Here is a 17,520-nt window from a genome sequence, read left to right as displayed (position 1 = left end):
AAACAGCAGCAGTGTCTTTAAAAAAGTAATTTCGAAAGCAGTTAATTAGATCTGCTGCAATACAGCTGTCTGTACTGCTGCGGGCGAGGCTCAGTTTTTTTATTCATTTTAATGCCTCAAACTACATCATGTCCCGAAGCAATTCATCACTTTGCTACACTATCGCACTTGAAAAGTACTTAATTAAATTAGAAATTACCGAAACTAACTTCATTCCTTTTCTAATTGTAATTTATAAATTTGATTGCTGCCATATCTGAGGCGGACTGCCCAAAACTTCGAGCCTGGATGCCAGCTACAGGCTGTGGAATCTGGAGCGCCTTACAACAGCTTCGAAAGATAAAAATTGCGGTCCGCAATCCCAACCTTGGGACATCATAGAGGCGAGAAAACCTGAAGGCGCACAGCTCAGGTCTTAAAAAACCTCGCCAGCGTATCAGGAAAAAGAAGCTAAAGAAAGGTGGCATAGTTCTAATTTAACTTTACTTTGATGTTACTGATGTCACATCACGACCGACCTGGCATCAGAGTCCTCGACTATCGGGGGAAGGTCGCAGCTGCCATAGAAAACCAATGGGGAACGCTTTTAACACAGCAAAAACGTTAATAGCAAGAAAACAAAAAAAAACTACAAAACTGCCGTTGGATGATCGGCGGATATACTGATTGCTATGCTGAAATCTTACATTATATGAAACAGTTGTTTGATAAACGATTTCCTTCTCAAAAATGCTTTTTTTTCCAGAATTGCTGGGCATGTAAATACTCAAATTAACCTTCAGCCCTAGGTCGCGAGTGGCTTCCGAGCAGCAGATAAAGGCGGCGGGTCGGACCTGTGACGGAGCGGAGGGTGCAACGAACCTCCGGGTCCTCGTAGGCAGCCATTGAAAACTGAGCTTGGAAAGTTTAACGCTAGAACCTTGTCCAGTGAGGCTAGTCTAACAGTGCTGTTCAGCAAAGCAAATGATATGAATGGAATGCAATAGGGCTTACTGATATCAGGAGGACAGATGAGACCTATGCAATGCTGTAGGGAGAGTACCATGCTATCGCGGTTTTTCTGATGAGAGCTAGGTGTCGGATTCTTCACGAATCAACATAAAGCTATCAACATGGAGGAATTCCTTAAGATTACCTAGAAGGTGGCAGTTGACACGGATAAGCTCAATAAGACGTACAATCTGATCGTGGTAAAGACTTGCACGCCTACATCCGGCAATGATGAAAAAATCATGAAAACCTTCTATGGATACATGAAATTAGATATGAGCAGAGTAAAAACACCGTAGGCTGTAGTGGTGGGCGACTTTAATGTCAAGGCAGGCAAGGAGCAGGCTACAGACAAGCCAGTCGGCGAATATAGCTTATGCTCTAGGAGGAATAGCAAGGGTGTGCGATTAGTCAAAACCCCTCCGCCCCCCCCCCCCCCCCCCCAAATAATTTGCGGGAAATGAATACCTTCTTCAGCGTACGTATTCTGAGGTCATGAAAGGCAGTCTGCCAATATCAACCAAGAGAGGACAATATAACAGCTATACATTACCCGTCTTCAGCTACAGGGCAAAAACGTGCAGACTATCGAAAAGGGCTCTGCTTAAAATTAGGCGAAAGCAGTGAGCGATGAATGGGAAAATGACAGGTGTAACATTAAGAGAGAGCAAGAGAGCGCCGTGGGTCTGGAAAAAACGTGGATTAAGGACATCCTAGTCGATATCAAGCAGAAATGGGCTTGGGCAGGGAGCATAATGAAAGCAAAAATAACAAAATATCTAAAATATCTGGTGTTAGTTAAAAGTAGTAGTCTAGATTCTAAGCAAAGGCAAGAGTAGCAGCGGCCGGCAGGAAGTCAAGTGAGCGGATGAGATTCCGAATTTGGCGAGGATAAGGTAGCTGTGGCTGGCACAGGACAGGTTTAATTGGAGAAATATGGAAGAGACTTTTGTCCTGCAGTGGGCGTAATAAGGCTGATGACGACGACGATAATTTGGAAAGTACAGTAATTGCACTCTCACTGGTATTATTAGCCTTCAGTTGACGAAACACGAAACACTTACCCTTTAAATTTACCAAGCACTTCGCCTCTTAAAATGCGGCAGCGTGTGAGAGAAACTGATAAGAGCTTCCTGTTTTCTGTGTACATAGATAAGCAAACTTACTTTGATCATAGGCGAATTTTTTATGAAAATTATGTGCATAGGAGCATGCATAGGCGCAGCAACAAAATAAAGACCTTCCGGTTTCCAATCACGATAACAGGCACTGATTAACTGCTAAAACCTAAACAAATATGTAGATTTGCTTTTTCAAACATTTAGAGCTAAGAGGGTTTGCTTCTAAAGCGTGTAGGGGGGAGGGGGTGCTGTAGCATTATTTCAAGTCCTACACGTTGGGAAGGGCAGTACCAAAAATATTTTCATGTTCAGGGCGTTTTATTCACTAGTAAGCCATACAGTTTTGTTCGGAAGAAACACTCTTGGACGTCCACTTTTGACAAGGAGTGCCACTGTCAGAGCGACCTCTTGGCCTACGACAAAAGAGAGACGTGAAAATATTTATCCTTCTCTGCATAAAGAAGACCAAATGGAACTATGTGTTGTCCGTGAGAGTGAAAACGTGATATTGGTGATATAACTAATTACGGGGCTAAAATAAATAAGTGACAACAGCGCTCCGTGATTGCTTAAATAAGATGTTCACGCAGGTTTCCTTGAACTTCAAGGCCGCCTCGTACAGCCATTATTGTGACAGTTGCAAGCTTTCACCAGGAGAGCCCAAGAGGATCGCTTACGAAAAAAAAAATTCGCGGTGGTTTAGCTCTGATGAAACCTGCAGTGACGCGATAGCTACAGCTGGCCGAGTGGAACTTCCTCAGTTGAATTGCAAAGTCAGTCTTTCGCCGCTCCGCTTCTCTGGGCGTTCCTTCTTCATCTTCCTCCCACTTGACACAGCGCATGCGCACAGCTGTGGCAGCTCTGTTTCGCCGGCGCGCGGCGCCGCCGGCAGCAGCTGCTCCGCACCACGTGGCTGGTCACGTGACCAACCACGTTATTAGCCACGGCGCCGCGCCGCCTTCAGCTGCTCCGCACCACGTGACCAATTACGTAACAGCGTGGCGGCGCTGCCACAGGTTGGCGGCACCGCCACCGCCACGGCGCCGCCGCGCTGAAGGTCGAAATGCTACCGTAATATAGCTATCGCTACAAAAGCAATGCGAATGGGTCAACTTGTCGAAAGCCCTAAGGCGCATGCACTATTGAAGCGCCAAAAATGCTGACTCTAGAATTTAGTATAAACGAACAATAACAGTGAGGAGCAATTTTTTATTCGTTGTCGGTGCCGCCACCGACGACGCCTGAAGGCACAACTTTGACAGTTGCCTTGTCGACTACGCAGGTTCTTGGCGCAGCACTTCTGTATATCCACGCCCCTCCACGTGTGGCACACATCTGGACCGACGGGCCAACGCTGCACGGTCATCACCGATAACCCTGATATCTACCTCGTCTGCTGGGTACCACGAGGGACTGTGACGTCACCGCTCGCCTATATAAACTCTGTGCTATCCCTGGACGCGCCATTTGGCAGCACCGACGACGCCTGAAGGCACCACTTTAACAGTTGCCTTGTCGACTACGCAGGTTCTTGGCGCAGCACTTCTGTATTTCCACGCCCCTCCACGTGTGACACACATCTGGACCGACGGGCCAACGCTGCACGGTCATCACCGATAACCCTGATATCTACCTCGTCTGCTGGGTACCACAAGGGACTGTGACGTCACCGCTCGCCTATATAAACTCTGTGCTATCCCTGGACGCGCCATTTGGCAGCACCGACGACGCCTGAAGGCACCACTTTGACAGTTGCCTTGTCGACTACGCAGGTTAGTTGCAGTCTGTCTGTTTTCTTTTTTTTCAGTAAGGGCGTCGTTGCTGCTGCTGAAGTGTTGTTGCATTGCCGTTACATTGACTTCTTTGAAATTGTTTGTAGATTCTTGTTGTGGTAGCTCTTCTATCAGGAGGACCTGTCTAGAATGGGAAAGGGCCCTAATTCATCTGAAAAGGGCGCCCGGAGCGACAGTCGGGAGGAGAGGGCTGAGATGAGAGAAATGGTCAAAAGTATGGAGTATATTAATAAGGATCTTGAGCAATTCAGAAAAGACTTGGGGGAGGTCCTTGCCGAAAATAAACAGCTTAAGAAGGAAAATGAGTGCCTTCGGAAGAAGTGTGAGGAAAATGAGAAACTCATAAAAGATCTTGAAAAAATGTTTGTTCACAACGACCAGTACTCTCGGAAATGCAACCTTGAGATCAAAGGTGTAATTCAAACAGAGGCGGAGGATGTTGTCGAGCTTGTTGGTAAAATTGGTACTGCTGTCGGCGAACCTGTCTCGCCTTTAGATATTGAGGCCTGCCATCGTGTGTCAGCGCGGAATGCTCGACAGAGCGACATTGTTGAGCTGAGCGAAAATCCAGAAACAAAAAAGTTCGCTGCGAGCAATATTGTTGTGCAGTTCAGAAGTCGCCGGAAACGTGACCAAGTTCTAGAAAAATCAAGGAAGAAGCGCATCACTAATGAAAGTCTAGGATTGTTTGACAGCAGTGCTGACGGTACAGATAGCTCTGCAAGCAGCCATCCAGTGTTCGTCAACGAACACTTGTGTCCAAGCCTAAAAAAGCTGCTGTCATCGGCCATTGCACGTAAGAAAGCATGTGAATGGCGGTTCGTGTGGACACGCAATGGCAAAATATTGGCACGGAAAACTGAGGGTAGCGATGTTGTTCACATTGAGTCTGTGGACGACCTTACTAAGATCTCCTGAATGGTTTTGTTAATGAAGCGGTGCGAATTGCAGCTACCATAAAATGTTCAGTCTTTCTGATGTCTTATACCAGCAGTTTGTTGAACCTAGAACAGCTAAACTGTGCTCATCTGCAAAATGCACAGTATCCTTTATTCACCTTAACATCCGTTCTCTGGCAAAAAAACACGATGAATTTGCTCTTTTCATTGATCAGTTTTCTTTCCGATTTAATGTTATCATGCTAACTGAAACTTGGTGCACAACGAGCAACTGTGCGCCTTTGTTACCCGGTTATAATAATTTTTTTATCAATCGAACCGACATGCGTGGTGGCGGTGTTGGCATGTACATTTCTGACAGTTTATCAAGTGAGAAGGTGTCCCAGTTTACCGATATCACCAAACATTATGAAGCACTTTGTTTGCAACAAGAGAGCACTCTTTTCGCTGTCGTATACCGACCTCCTTCAGGCGATGTTAAAAGATTCATGGGCTTTGTGGATAACCTACTCGAATATGCATCCTTCGAGCGATTGCGGCTAGTTCTTGGTGGAGATTTTAATATTAATGTTACTGCAGGTAATACCTCTTCTACTGAACTGAACAACAAACTTGCAGCCTGTGGGTTTCAAAACGTCATTAAAACACCAACGCGTGTCACATCAAGAACTTCATCGGTTTTGGACCTATTGATTACGAACAGCAACACACCAGTAACCGCAGCCGGAACCGTCAATTGCAGCCTCAGTGATCATTGTCCTGTTTTTATGGCTTATTCAGACGTCGCTGTGCGTCGCAAACCTTCTCGTTCAAAGTTCATTTTTCAATCTATAAATGACACCAGTATCGATGATTTTAGGAATAAAATTATTAGCACTGACTGGTCTGAGGTTTTTGCAGAAAGTACTGCAGATAAAGCATACGACACTTTTATGACTATTTTTTCTGCCCATTACAAGGCATGCTTCAAACTTAAATCTGTTAGGCAGCGTCGATCGATAAGAAAACCTTGGATCGGCATCGAGCAGGTAAAAATGATTGAAGATAAAAATAAGCTTTTCGCCCTGTTCTTAAAAACGCGTAAGCCTTCCATATTAGCAGAGTTCAAGAAACTACGCAATCGAATCACATCAGAACTAAGGAAAGCCAAAGTGCAGTACTTTCAGCAGCTCATTCAGGATGCCTCGACATCTCGTCCTGATCGGATCTGGAAGATTGTGAACGACGCACTCGGCCTGCGTACAGCTGCGCCTAATCAGTTTCAGATGACTGTCCAAGGTCAACTGCTTACTGAGGGTGCTCTAGCAGAGCATTTCAACACCCACTACATAACTGCCATGACTAACAATGCTGCTCCTTCTGTAACGTCTTGCGTCCTTGACGACAACCTCTTGAACACTGTTTTTATGGTGCCAACTAATACAGCTGAGGTTTACAACATATTTACGTCATTAAAGAACAGTAAAAGCCTTGACATAGATAATATCCAGGTCCGACCGGTCAAATACGTCCTCGACGTCATCTGTCCAGCCCTCGTACACATTTATAACCTTGCTTTGGAGACTGGTTTTTTTCCACTAAACATGAAACGCGCAACAGTTTCAGTTATATATAAAGGCGGCGACAAAAATGATGCTGCCAACTACCGACCAGTGTCAGTTCTCCCAGTGTTTTCAAAAGGTCTTGAAAAAGTTATTCTGTCTCGTCTCGACCCCTTTTTTACCAAGCATAAACTTCTTTCTGAATGTCAGCATGGGTTCAGAAAAGGGTGCTCTACCGAGTCCGCCCTTTTGATTCAAAAGGAATTGATACTCAAAAACATGGATGCGAATAAACTGACGCTTGGGGTGTTTGTAGATTATAGCAAAGCTTTCGACTGCCTCAACCATACTGTTCTCCTTAATAAACTCTATCACTATGGCATTCGGGGCGTACCCCACTCACTATTAAAGTCGTACCTTGCAACACGCATGCAATCTGTAGTTATCGATGGCAGTCTGTCGTCCTTTAAAGAAATACCATGCGGCGTCCCTCAAGGCAGCGTTTTGGGACCGTTTTTGTTCAATATCTATGTTAACGATGTGGTTCGTATTGATAAGCATGTCAAGTTTGTTTTGTACGCTGATGATACCAGCTTGTTTTTCACATCAGATAATAGTTCTCACCTACTGCATACCGCTAATGAAACTCTCTGCAAATTGCTTGATTGGTCAAACAAAAACTGTTTAAGAATAAATCCTAAAAAATCAAAAGCCATTCTGTTTGCTTCAAAAAACAAACCAGTAAGTTTGATTGGCGAGCTCCGCTTCGGCAGCTCTACAATCGATATAGTCAAAGAGCACAAGGTTTTAGGAGTGGTACTATCGCACCGTATGACTTGGGATGCGCATATACAGCAACTGGTGAAAAAACTCTCTTCCGCTGTTGGCTTATTACGTCGATCTCGAGATATTTTTCCAATTAACATTAAACTTCAAGTTTTTCACTCCGTCTTTCGGTCCCACATTAACTACTGCACGTTAATTTGGGCCACGACTACTAAAAAAAACATAACTATACTACATAGGCTCGAAAAGAAAGCTGTTCGTTGCATCGCTAATGTTTCATACTTTCACAACACTCATGACCTCTTTACTCAGTTCAAGTTGGTCAGTATACAACAGATTTACGATTAACGTCTACTATACCTGCTGTACTTCTCTAGTGTATCTTACCAGCAGTTCCTGAAGGAGCTGTGTACTCTTACTTTGCAAACTCGCACATATCGAACCAGGTCGTCTGAGGAATGGTTTGTACCGCGGCCACGCACTAATTATCTTCTGCAAACATTAACGTACAACGTACCATTTCTATTAAACAAGATTAAAACGCAATTTTCTGGTTCCATTGCCCTAACGCGCACCGCATTGCGCAGCATGTTTGTTTCTGGGCAATTTTTTAAGACTGTTTTATGATTTTTAGTGGTAATTGTGAAATTGGGCATACAGAGTGAGTGTGTGTGTGTGTGTGTGTGTGTGTGTGTGTGTGTGTTTGCCTTCGCATCGGGATCTCACATGTCAAACTCTTTATGGTACTAATTTTTATTCGTTTGTTGCGTAGTTTGATTGTAGTGCACATTGTTCTTTTGTGGCGTAGTTAAGTTGATGAATGAAGTCCGTGTATTCCATTACAATATTCACTTGCATTTTAACTATTGTACTCAGTAAGTAGGACAATGCATGTAGTCTGTTGCATATTTCATTTGTATTTGAATTATTGAAGTGCATATGAAGTCGCTGCTGCCAAAATGGTTCCCTGACCTAGTCAAGCTGTCCTCACAGCTTTTTGTCACGGAAGCCATCAACATTGTATCAATGTTGAAAATAAATTTTTTGATTTTTGATTTGATTTGATTTGATATTATGGCCGCCACCTCACTGTTGCGAGACGACCTCCACTTCGCTTCACAATAAAATCTAGCGAGCTTCCCGAATGTCACATGCGAGGTCCGCTCATGCATTCATGAGGCAGGGAAGTGTGAAAGAGGAAGATGGGTTCCTCCAACTATGTGGAACACAAAAAGAGATCTTCGTACTAGCGTTGCACCGAAGAGAGATCCCTTCACCCCTTGTCGTCGCCCAATAAATCACGGGCGAAGCGTCGAAAGGGGGCACGTCCTCCGGAGTATTATAAGGTGAATGATCGATATACATTAAGGGGCGTCGTGCTGAGGCGACGATGTCATGGAGGTCACGGTTCCAGGAAGAAATATCTCCCAATTCTATGCGCGTGTGCGAACATTTTCTTTCTGGTGCTTTTCTGCTACGACGAATCAGATTTATATTTTTGTTCAAGTGGCTACTAGCACGGATGTGTCATTTGTTAACGGTGCTCGTTCTCTTCTGCAGGCGGCAGCTCACGTCTCTCTGTCACAAGGCCTTAAACGACGACAAGGTAACCCATTTCTTCCTGTGCGAAAAGGAGTCTGCCTCGCCGTAGAAGCACTCCTGCCTTGTTCCTACACGCAGCAAAGAATGCCATATACGTTGAGATCTGTAAGTGCAAACGTAGCGCTCAAAAATACGCGCCGAACGAGCTTCCTATTCCCGAAACGTCGTCGTAAGGTAGAGTTCTTGTTATATTAGGAAGTGAAATGTCGCTCAAACCGGAACAGTTACAAGACAAAGGGTGCAGTAGATTTTTTCAAATCCTCATTATACCCGGAGCACACTAGTACAGCAGAAGGTAAGAAATCTGATAGCAACATTGATGTTGAGCGCGATTTATTGTTTCAGCCGCTTCAGTTGTTTTATATATAGAAAAGCTAGACTGTACCAAGCAACTGAATGCAGCTTTTATCTGAGCAACACGATCTTTTCGGAGGCTACGCAAAGTACTTTAAAATCGAAGCGTATGGTTCATTTCGACACGTAAAACAGAATGGGGCTGTCAATTAGATATTGTACAGAAGTCAAACTAAACACTGATGGTGTTTTGTGACAACCAATATGCCAGCTTCTTGTGCCATATGTCAAAACTATGCGCACGCATGGACAAAGGTGTGTAATGACGTGGTAAAAAGAGAACATTGGTTACCTGTCAGAAGCACAAAGAACCGCCTCCGCGGTACATCTTCCGTTCTGCGTATGATTTGCTCACGGAACACATCTGGCTTCTTGTTCAGTCGCAAGAACCCTCTGTAAGTTCCTAATACTCGATTTAATTCTCCCGGAGGCATAAAGGCACAGATATACGGAGAACAGTGCACAAAGCTATGAAGTTAGAGGTTGTGAGGACCTTCAGAAAGGTAATCTGTATTCTGTAATACAAGTAGTTCAGTTCAGTTCAGTTCCAAATAACTTTGTTTCCACCGGCCCCCCTACCTGCCCTGTCCGGCACGGCACACAGGCCTCCAAGAGAGGAGTAGGGGGTTTGTTTACTACTAGACTAACACTTAAATTTATGTGATGCTGCAGCTGCCAGTTGGGTCAGTTCCACTTGCACCGTGGAATCTGGGCTTCTTAATGCTTCCTTCCATACTGTATGATCTTCATACTTGCTTTTTCCTGGAACTTCTTCGAATTTCTGATGATGTGATCTATGTGGGCCACGCCTCCGCAAAAGGTGCATTTTGCTTCTTTCTTTTTGGGTTTGGTGCATGCCCTCCATCTTGGGGAGGGTTAGTTTCCCGCCTGTAGTCTTCTTCGTATGTTGCACAATCTGTAGCTTAGCTCCTTCCTGTCAAGAACGGGCAGCCTTATTTTATCCTCTCTTTGCTTGGAAATCTTCTTCCTTGGAGGACAGTATTCCTCTTCCACTTTTTTGCTTGCTCCATCGCAGTAGAGATCTCATTTTAATAATACTAGACGAGCTATTCTGTCTGCGGTTTCATTGCCTGGATCTCGAGTATGTGCTGTGGTCCATGTTATTCTAACAAGTCTGTCTATAATTGCACCTTCTATTACTTCGCCCGCTTTTTTGCCGATATTACCTCTTAAGTAGTTCATCAACGCGTTTCTGCTGTCGATAATGATGATTTCGGCTTTGGTAGCGGTGAGGGCTAGCGCGATGGCAAGCTCCTCTGCTTCTGTGATTGATAGGCCCTGGGCTATCATGGGCCTCCGGCTAAATGCAGCTATTTGTCCGGCCTCATCTCATACTGTAAACAATACTTAACGTGCATTATGAATATGAGTTCGGATGCTGCGGCCTCTGATACCGCAGACCTGATGCGAGCCCTTTAAAACATCGAGAACCAGAGATGGGCATCCTCACGAGGGCGAGCCCTCATGAGGGCGTTCTCACCTTCACCTCATGAGGATTTCATTCGGTGAGGTGAGAGTGAGAGAGGATGGGCGCATGAAAATTCGTGAGGACGAAGGTGAGGGGCGAAAGACATGATAAGGTGAGGACGAGGAAGGAAACATATGAGGAGGTGAGGGTGAGGGAGAGAAAGATGCACGGTCTGAGGGTTAGGTTGAGGGCTCGAACCGTACTCTGGGCTAACGCTTCTTTGTGTGCAGCCCGTTACGAATTCCTATTTTAGACCGCCAGTACTGAGGGTGAAGGTTGCCGGGGAAGACGTAGTTTCTGCTGTATGGATGTACGCAAGACGAACGCGAAAGGCTGAGATCCGCATACCTTCTCCATCGCTGCGGTATACTAGACCCCTGACAATGCTATGCCGAAAAAAGCACTCTTCTAACTAAAAAGCCCATTTTCAAAAACTGTGTAAAGTTTTCGATGGAAACACCCTGTATAGTGCGCTAACAAGGAGGCACTGGTTGATCCATCCGGGTGGCGGCCGGTCCAACGGGAACCGTGGTACCGCAGTTGGCATTTTCATTATCAGCCCTGAGTCTGTCAGATCATCAGAATGTACAGTAAAGAATGTAGAAATTATACCTAGTAATTAAGGCACAAGCTCTTAGCCTTTTTTGACCGCAGCGGTGGCCAAGTGGTTGAGCATTCGCCTCGCATGCGGGAGGTGCAGGGTTCGATCCCCAGTGCCGCCGGGTACCCACCGGTGACACAATGGGTACAAGCTTTCCCCTGGTCTGGTGCTCGGCTTATTTAAGGTGAAATGCTTGGGAAATGGGTCTTCGACCCCACCTTGAGAATTTGAAAAATACCTTGTGCCATGGCGCTCTTTGGCCATAGATGCCCTTGCGCCATAAAAATCCATCATCATCATCATCTTAGCCTTGTTTCCTGGAACAAAGTCTGATTTCAGCTTAGTAATGTTTAGAAAAACTGGCTGCAGCGCATAAATACTTCTACGAAATTCCACTACCAAATCAAAGCCTGTTGGCGGCGTTGGTGTGAATTTTTTTTGTTCATATTGCGAATAGTTCAGTACAGTCGTATTATTATATTTTCGCCGAAATTGCGGTATAGGAAAGCTGTGCCGCAATGTGGTGGGCTTTATAACCATGGTCTGAATCATCGCCAGCTCCACCTTGCATTGTACGAGGCGTTAAAAAGAAAAAGCAATAGTGCTCTCCAAATAACGGGAACATCTCTGTTTATTTCCGTCCCTGCTGAGACGTGTGACCACGTAGTTGATAGTTGATAGTTTCGGAAGCGGGACCAGATCCCGCTGCGGAACTAAAAATCAGTTCCGCTGGCCGCAGCTTCAGTCCACTGCGCCATCGCCACGGCTTTTTTAATGCATGGTCTTTATTACATTGAAAATACATTTTATTTGCATTAACTATATTATTTACAAAGCTTTTAGGAAAGACAGAGCAGTAGAGTACTAGACACGAGGTAAGGCTGAGCCCATCACTAAGAGGGATCTCAATTTGACTTAAAGTCGGTCGGTTCATACACTTTCCTGAGATGAACGATCAGTTTGGAGACATCTTAACATGCTGCCTGTGTGAGCCGCCAAGCTCTCGGGCTGTGCTTGCAATGTCGTCGCCTTTGTCACGTACCCGCACTCACGTGTTTTAAACTGCCAGTCTCTCACGCTGTAGTTGTCGTTTGCCGCACAACATGGCACATACCCACAAGAGAGGTTGGCCATAACCAGGCGGTGACTATTTGCATTGCATACTGCATTCGGGAAGCAGCATTTTCTATCCGTGCGCGTGGAAGCGTCATCACATGAGCATGGTGCAAACCGCACGAAATGACGGGAGGTTAGAAGCAGTGAAATTAAGAAGACCGAGTGCTATCGCAATAGCTTATTCGCCGACGATTGTGTTATTTACCGTTCTATAAATAGTGCAGCAGATAATTATGTTCTTCAATGTGATCTATTAAGGTTGGAGGAGTGGTGTCGTAGATGGCTGATGGTCTTAAACACTAACAAAACTGCGCTTGTTTCCTTTCACAGACGACAAAATTACCCTACCCCAAATTATCTTTTGAACGGTTCTAGTGTTTTACCCCGCAACTGCATTAAGTATCTTGGTTTTGACATCTCGAGTACCCTTAATTGGTCTACCCATATAACGCGGATAATTAACAATGTTAGCAAAACTCTCGGCTACCTACGTCGTAATTTACGTCTAGCTTCACCAGCAGTTAAATTGCTAGCTTATAAAACATTAATTCGGCCAAAGTTAGAGTACGCATCAGCCATCTGGGACCCCGCTCAACTTAACCTAACCCACTGTGTAGAACTTGCGCAAAATCGCGCCGTTAGATTCATCTACTCAAACTACTTATACTCCACCAGTGTTACCTCCCTGAAAAATAATGCATGCCTACCTAACCTCAAGCAACGCCGTATTGTTGCAAGGCTATGCTTGTATCACAAAATATATCATAACTTTACTCACAACTGTCCTATCCAACCTGCTCATCGTTCTTCAGCCCGCACAAGCCACCACAAGGTCGTTTACCCACCTCCTGCTCGCACCGTGACCCATCTTCATTCCTTCTTCATACAAACAGCGCGTGACTGGAACAGTCTTCCCACCAGTACCATCCTTCTTACAAATCCGGACCATTTCAAGAAAGCCATTGAAACTATGTTCTATTAACACCAGGCTGTTAGCCCACCCCTCATGTAAAGCTCTCAAGCGCCCTTGAGGTATCTATAATAAAAAAATCTTTGGGTAATGATAAATAAGCGACCTACAAACTTTCCTTATTCTGAGTCTATTTTGCGCTTAGCACTTATTGTAATTTTCGTGGTAAACGCTACTGCCTTCTTTTCTATATGTTCTTGGCACACGTACATTAGTTTTTGTAGAGACACAACAACGCGCTGACTCATTTTAGCGGTGCATTTAGATAAGAATGATATGTTATAACTGTAGGGCACATGTATAGACGCAGTGCGTGCCAGAAGTAAAGACAGAGTGATATTTTGGAGCTCAACTCGTAGTTGCCTTGGTTTTGCCTCACGTATTAGCTCAAACAACGCACACGCACACGGACACACACAACAATATAAGCACGAAACCTCTCGTCCAATAGTGCGTTGAGGACTTGTCTTATATGTTTATTACTGGGCCGATGATGTGTGGGCGACGTGGAGGGAGGCCAGCAAATTTTTCCAAGTGACATGAGGATGAGGGAGGGCCGGATAACTTTTCAAAATGAGGGCGAGAATAAGAGAGAGTCGTGGATTCGAAATTGAGGGTGAGAGAGGAAGAGTAAAAATGAGGGCATTTTCCCACCTCTGGTCCCAACTAGGTGCAGACGATTACAAATAACCTTTGCAAAAAGTTTGTAATCTACATTACAGAGGGAAATTGGACACTACTTTTCAACTGTTTTCAACAGATTTGTATCTGTGCTTTTTGGAATTATTAGAAAGTGGGGGAAAAGAATAGAGAGTTGGGGGCAAAAAAAACCAACAGCATAACAAGCCTGGAAAACCTCTATTGAAATAGGCGCTAGCAAGTGGAAAATGTTTTCTAGAACTCGCTAGTAATACCATCTGGCCCAGGAGATTTCTGAGCCGTCAGGTTAGATGTGGCAGATTTAATTTCGTTCAAAGTGATAGGACCCGCCGCGGTGGCTCTGCGGTTAGGGCGCTCGGCTACTGATCCGGAGTTCCCGGGTTCGAACCCGACAGCGGCGGCTGCTTTCTTATGGAGGCAAAACGCTAAGGCGCCCGTGTGCTGTGCGATGTCAGTGCACGTTAAAGATCCCCAGGTGGTCAAAATTATTCCGTAGCCCTCGACTAGGGCACCCATTTCTTCTTTCACTCCCTCCTTTATCCCTTCTCTTACGGCCCGGTTCAGGTGTCCAACGATATATGAGACAGATACTGCGCCATTTCCTTCGCCCCCACCCCCCAAAAAAACAATTATTATTCAAAGTGATAGGCCCCTCTACTACAGCACGCTGCTCATCGTCAAGTCGAGGAAAGGCTTCGAATAAGCGACTGTAATCTGATCTCGCATTTATACCCGTACAGCCCCCAAGCAGGTTCCGATTAATAGTCAACGAAAGCATCAATAATATCGGGAGCATCGCTGTATGTGAAGCCTCCATACTTAATTTCCAATATTTCTTTAGCAAGAGTAGCCTGCCTTTCATCACCCAGGGCTCGACGAGGTGGGTGCTCCTTCGGAAACCTACGGGACCTAGACTTTATCAAGGCCCACTTGTATCTTTCGGTTTCAAACTGCGGAAGGTTTGTTTTTATGGTAGTGATTTCTACATAGGCACCTAGGCTAATCGTCTATAACGCATGTAGCTTAACCAAAGTACGGCCGGCCTTGAAGATGTGATGTCCGTTCAAAAATGTAATTCTTAATTGCTGATGCTTGAATGGACCAGTACTCTTTTCTTGTTTAAATAAGTCGCATTTTTGAAAAACTGACAGATCGCCGCGTGAACATGTGTCCTTAAAGCAATTAGAGACAGCACATTTGAAGATTTCTTCATAAAGCAAACAGCTCTTCAACTTTCACAGCTCCCATCCAGGATGGAGTATGTACTGACAGTACCTCCCTATCTTCAGAGACACCATGCAGTGATCTCAGAACAATATGAGCCGCACCCACTAATCAAAAACGCTGGATAACATGTCTGCTGAAACGTAAATTATTTCAAGCCGAGCAATAGAGGAGCACAGAAAATGAGTGAAATGAATATTATGTCCCTTATCTTGCCCAACATCCGCCAGGTTGTATTCGCATGAAAGTCAGTAAGAAAAGCAGTTCTAGGGTCATGATGCTTACTTAAAACTGCTCGGTATTCGACACAACAAACACAATTCAAATCACCAAACAGCATAATTTTACGATCCTTGCATAAATGGTCGAGTAATAACAGTAAAGGACTTATATCACGGTGCTTTACAGGCGCATAGACACAAAGAACTCACCACTGTCACCCAAAATTGTGAGTTCACAGCAGATAAGTCCCCCGTCCTCATATCTGCAATACGAAAGGGCAGTAATTATTAGTGTGTTGTCCAGAAATAACATGTTCCTTCCTGATATGTCTCTTGAATGACTAAGGATAACATTGAATTCTGATAAAAAAGGCTCGAGAGCAGCTTCAGTCTCCTAATCAGAGGATAGGTTGGCTTCCTGGATGGCTCACACTCTATTTTAAAGAAAAAAGATGCCGCAACTGATGTTGCCTTCGACGGTTACGCAAACCCTTAACTTTAAGGACAGCGACCTGAAATGCTGCGACACCCGCCATTTTCGGTGCTTGTCTTATCGAACGTCGTCCTCTGTACTGGGTTGGATCGCCTGCAAATTGGCGGCCTGTAGGGCAGACATCGCCCTTCGTTTTGAGGTTACCCTTCCCAATGCCACCACACCAGGTTCCTTCTACTCATCGCCAGCGATACACATCTCATCATCGGCAGGACGATTAAAAGGTGTGCTGTTGTCCATCGCCTCTTACTAGACAGCCAAGGCTTCGGCCCATGAAGCTCAGGGGACCACGTCGCTCGCAAACATGATGACAGCCGACGGAGCACAGAACACACTACATACTGACACTTGAGCCAGCACACTGCTGCACTCCGGCGACGAAGCGGCATCACCGGCGAAGGCCTGTTGCAGATTCACTGGCTGTAGCGCCTGCACTGACTCTACAGAGAGTGTCCAGCTTTAGAGATTCGTGGGTGACAGATGGCTCCTGAGCAGCAAGCACAGGACTCAACGTAGCAGGTCTAGGGAGCCCCGGGTCCGGTGGATGTGGGTGTGGAGATGAGGATTCCCGTTTGTAGTCATGGCAGACTGTCCCTTGCCGTCAGTTAGTGCCTTTGGTCCTGCTTCTTTTGGGAGCTCAAGACTCATTTCCCCTTGACCAGAAATCTATGGTTGAGAGGGGCCGGATGATGACGGCGACCAATGGGTTCTCCTACTCAACCCAACAAGTATTTATGCTCTTATTGCATTGAAAGTGTAAAACGTTTATTTGAGCCTGCAGTAAAACGCGCGCGCAATCATGCGCTCCGGAGAGGGCCTGTCGTATTCTGGGCGCCGGCCGCGAGGCCTGGGTTCCCGCTCGCCGTTGCCTGCTCACACGGCCCCTGCCACGGCAGTGCATCGATGACGTGCTGGAAGGCCCAGAGTTGTTCATTTTGATTGTCGCTCCCTGCGGCTGCTTCGAGTCGCAGCGGGATCTTCCCAGACTTGGCATCTTCCTGGTACTTGAAACAATTCTACAGCATGTGTGTGAAGCCGGCCGTCTCCCTTCGGCAGACTCTGCACTTGTCTGTCGGATGCGTCCCGGGATACATTCTGTGCATCAACGATGGGCTGGGGTGTGTACCCGTCTGCAGCGGTCTGTATAAAATGGCTTGCTCTCGACTCAGCTCTGAGCAAGGGGGGGGAGAGGAGGTCCGAGAGCCAAGCGGATAGCCTTGGTTATCTCGTTGTATTCGGTCTTTCGGTCCTTGATGCTGAACCACAGCGGTCAGTCGACCGTGGCGCGGTCCGGGAGGCCGCACGCCTCGGCGTCTGTCGTATCGTTGTGGTTAGCACTGTGGTTCGACGCCTCGCCCATGTGTGCCGGGAACTCCTTGATCCTCACTTGTCGTTTGCTGCCGTTGCCGTTCTTGGATGCCTGCCGCATGCGCACCGCTTCTTTCGGTATCCTCGCTTTCGCGTAATTTCTTTAATACAAATGCTTTTTCGTCCTCTACCCGACGCGTCCACAACATCTGACACATCCATAAATTGCTCTGAGACCACCTCATCCTCATATTTCTAGCTGCCCTGATGTAACCTATAAGCATGACTGATTACACAGTTGTCAACTGTGCGACCAAAGCATAAGCATTGGGTGCACCGAGGCGTACGGCAC

The 17,520-nt window shown here is 45.8% G+C and overlaps 1 protein-coding gene across 1 annotated transcript in view; it reads right to left on the bottom strand.

Moving 5' to 3' along the window:
* Positions 1-17,289, bottom strand: part of LOC144124190 (arylsulfatase B-like) — a 48,054-nt gene extending 30,765 nt beyond the window's left edge. The window contains exon 1 of the mRNA XM_077656841.1: positions 17,140-17,289. Within this exon, the coding sequence (XP_077512967.1) occupies positions 17,140-17,289 (150 nt within the window). The remainder of the gene's footprint in view (positions 1-17,139) is intronic.
* Positions 17,290-17,520: the final 231 nt, after the last annotated feature.

The sequence above is a fragment of the Amblyomma americanum genome, chromosome 3 (genome assembly GCF_052857255.1).
Source record: "Amblyomma americanum isolate KBUSLIRL-KWMA chromosome 3, ASM5285725v1, whole genome shotgun sequence".
NCBI lineage: Eukaryota > Metazoa > Arthropoda > Arachnida > Ixodida > Ixodidae > Amblyomma > Amblyomma americanum.
Note: the sequence above shows the minus strand (reverse complement) of the source record. Positions and strands in the feature narration are given on the sequence as shown.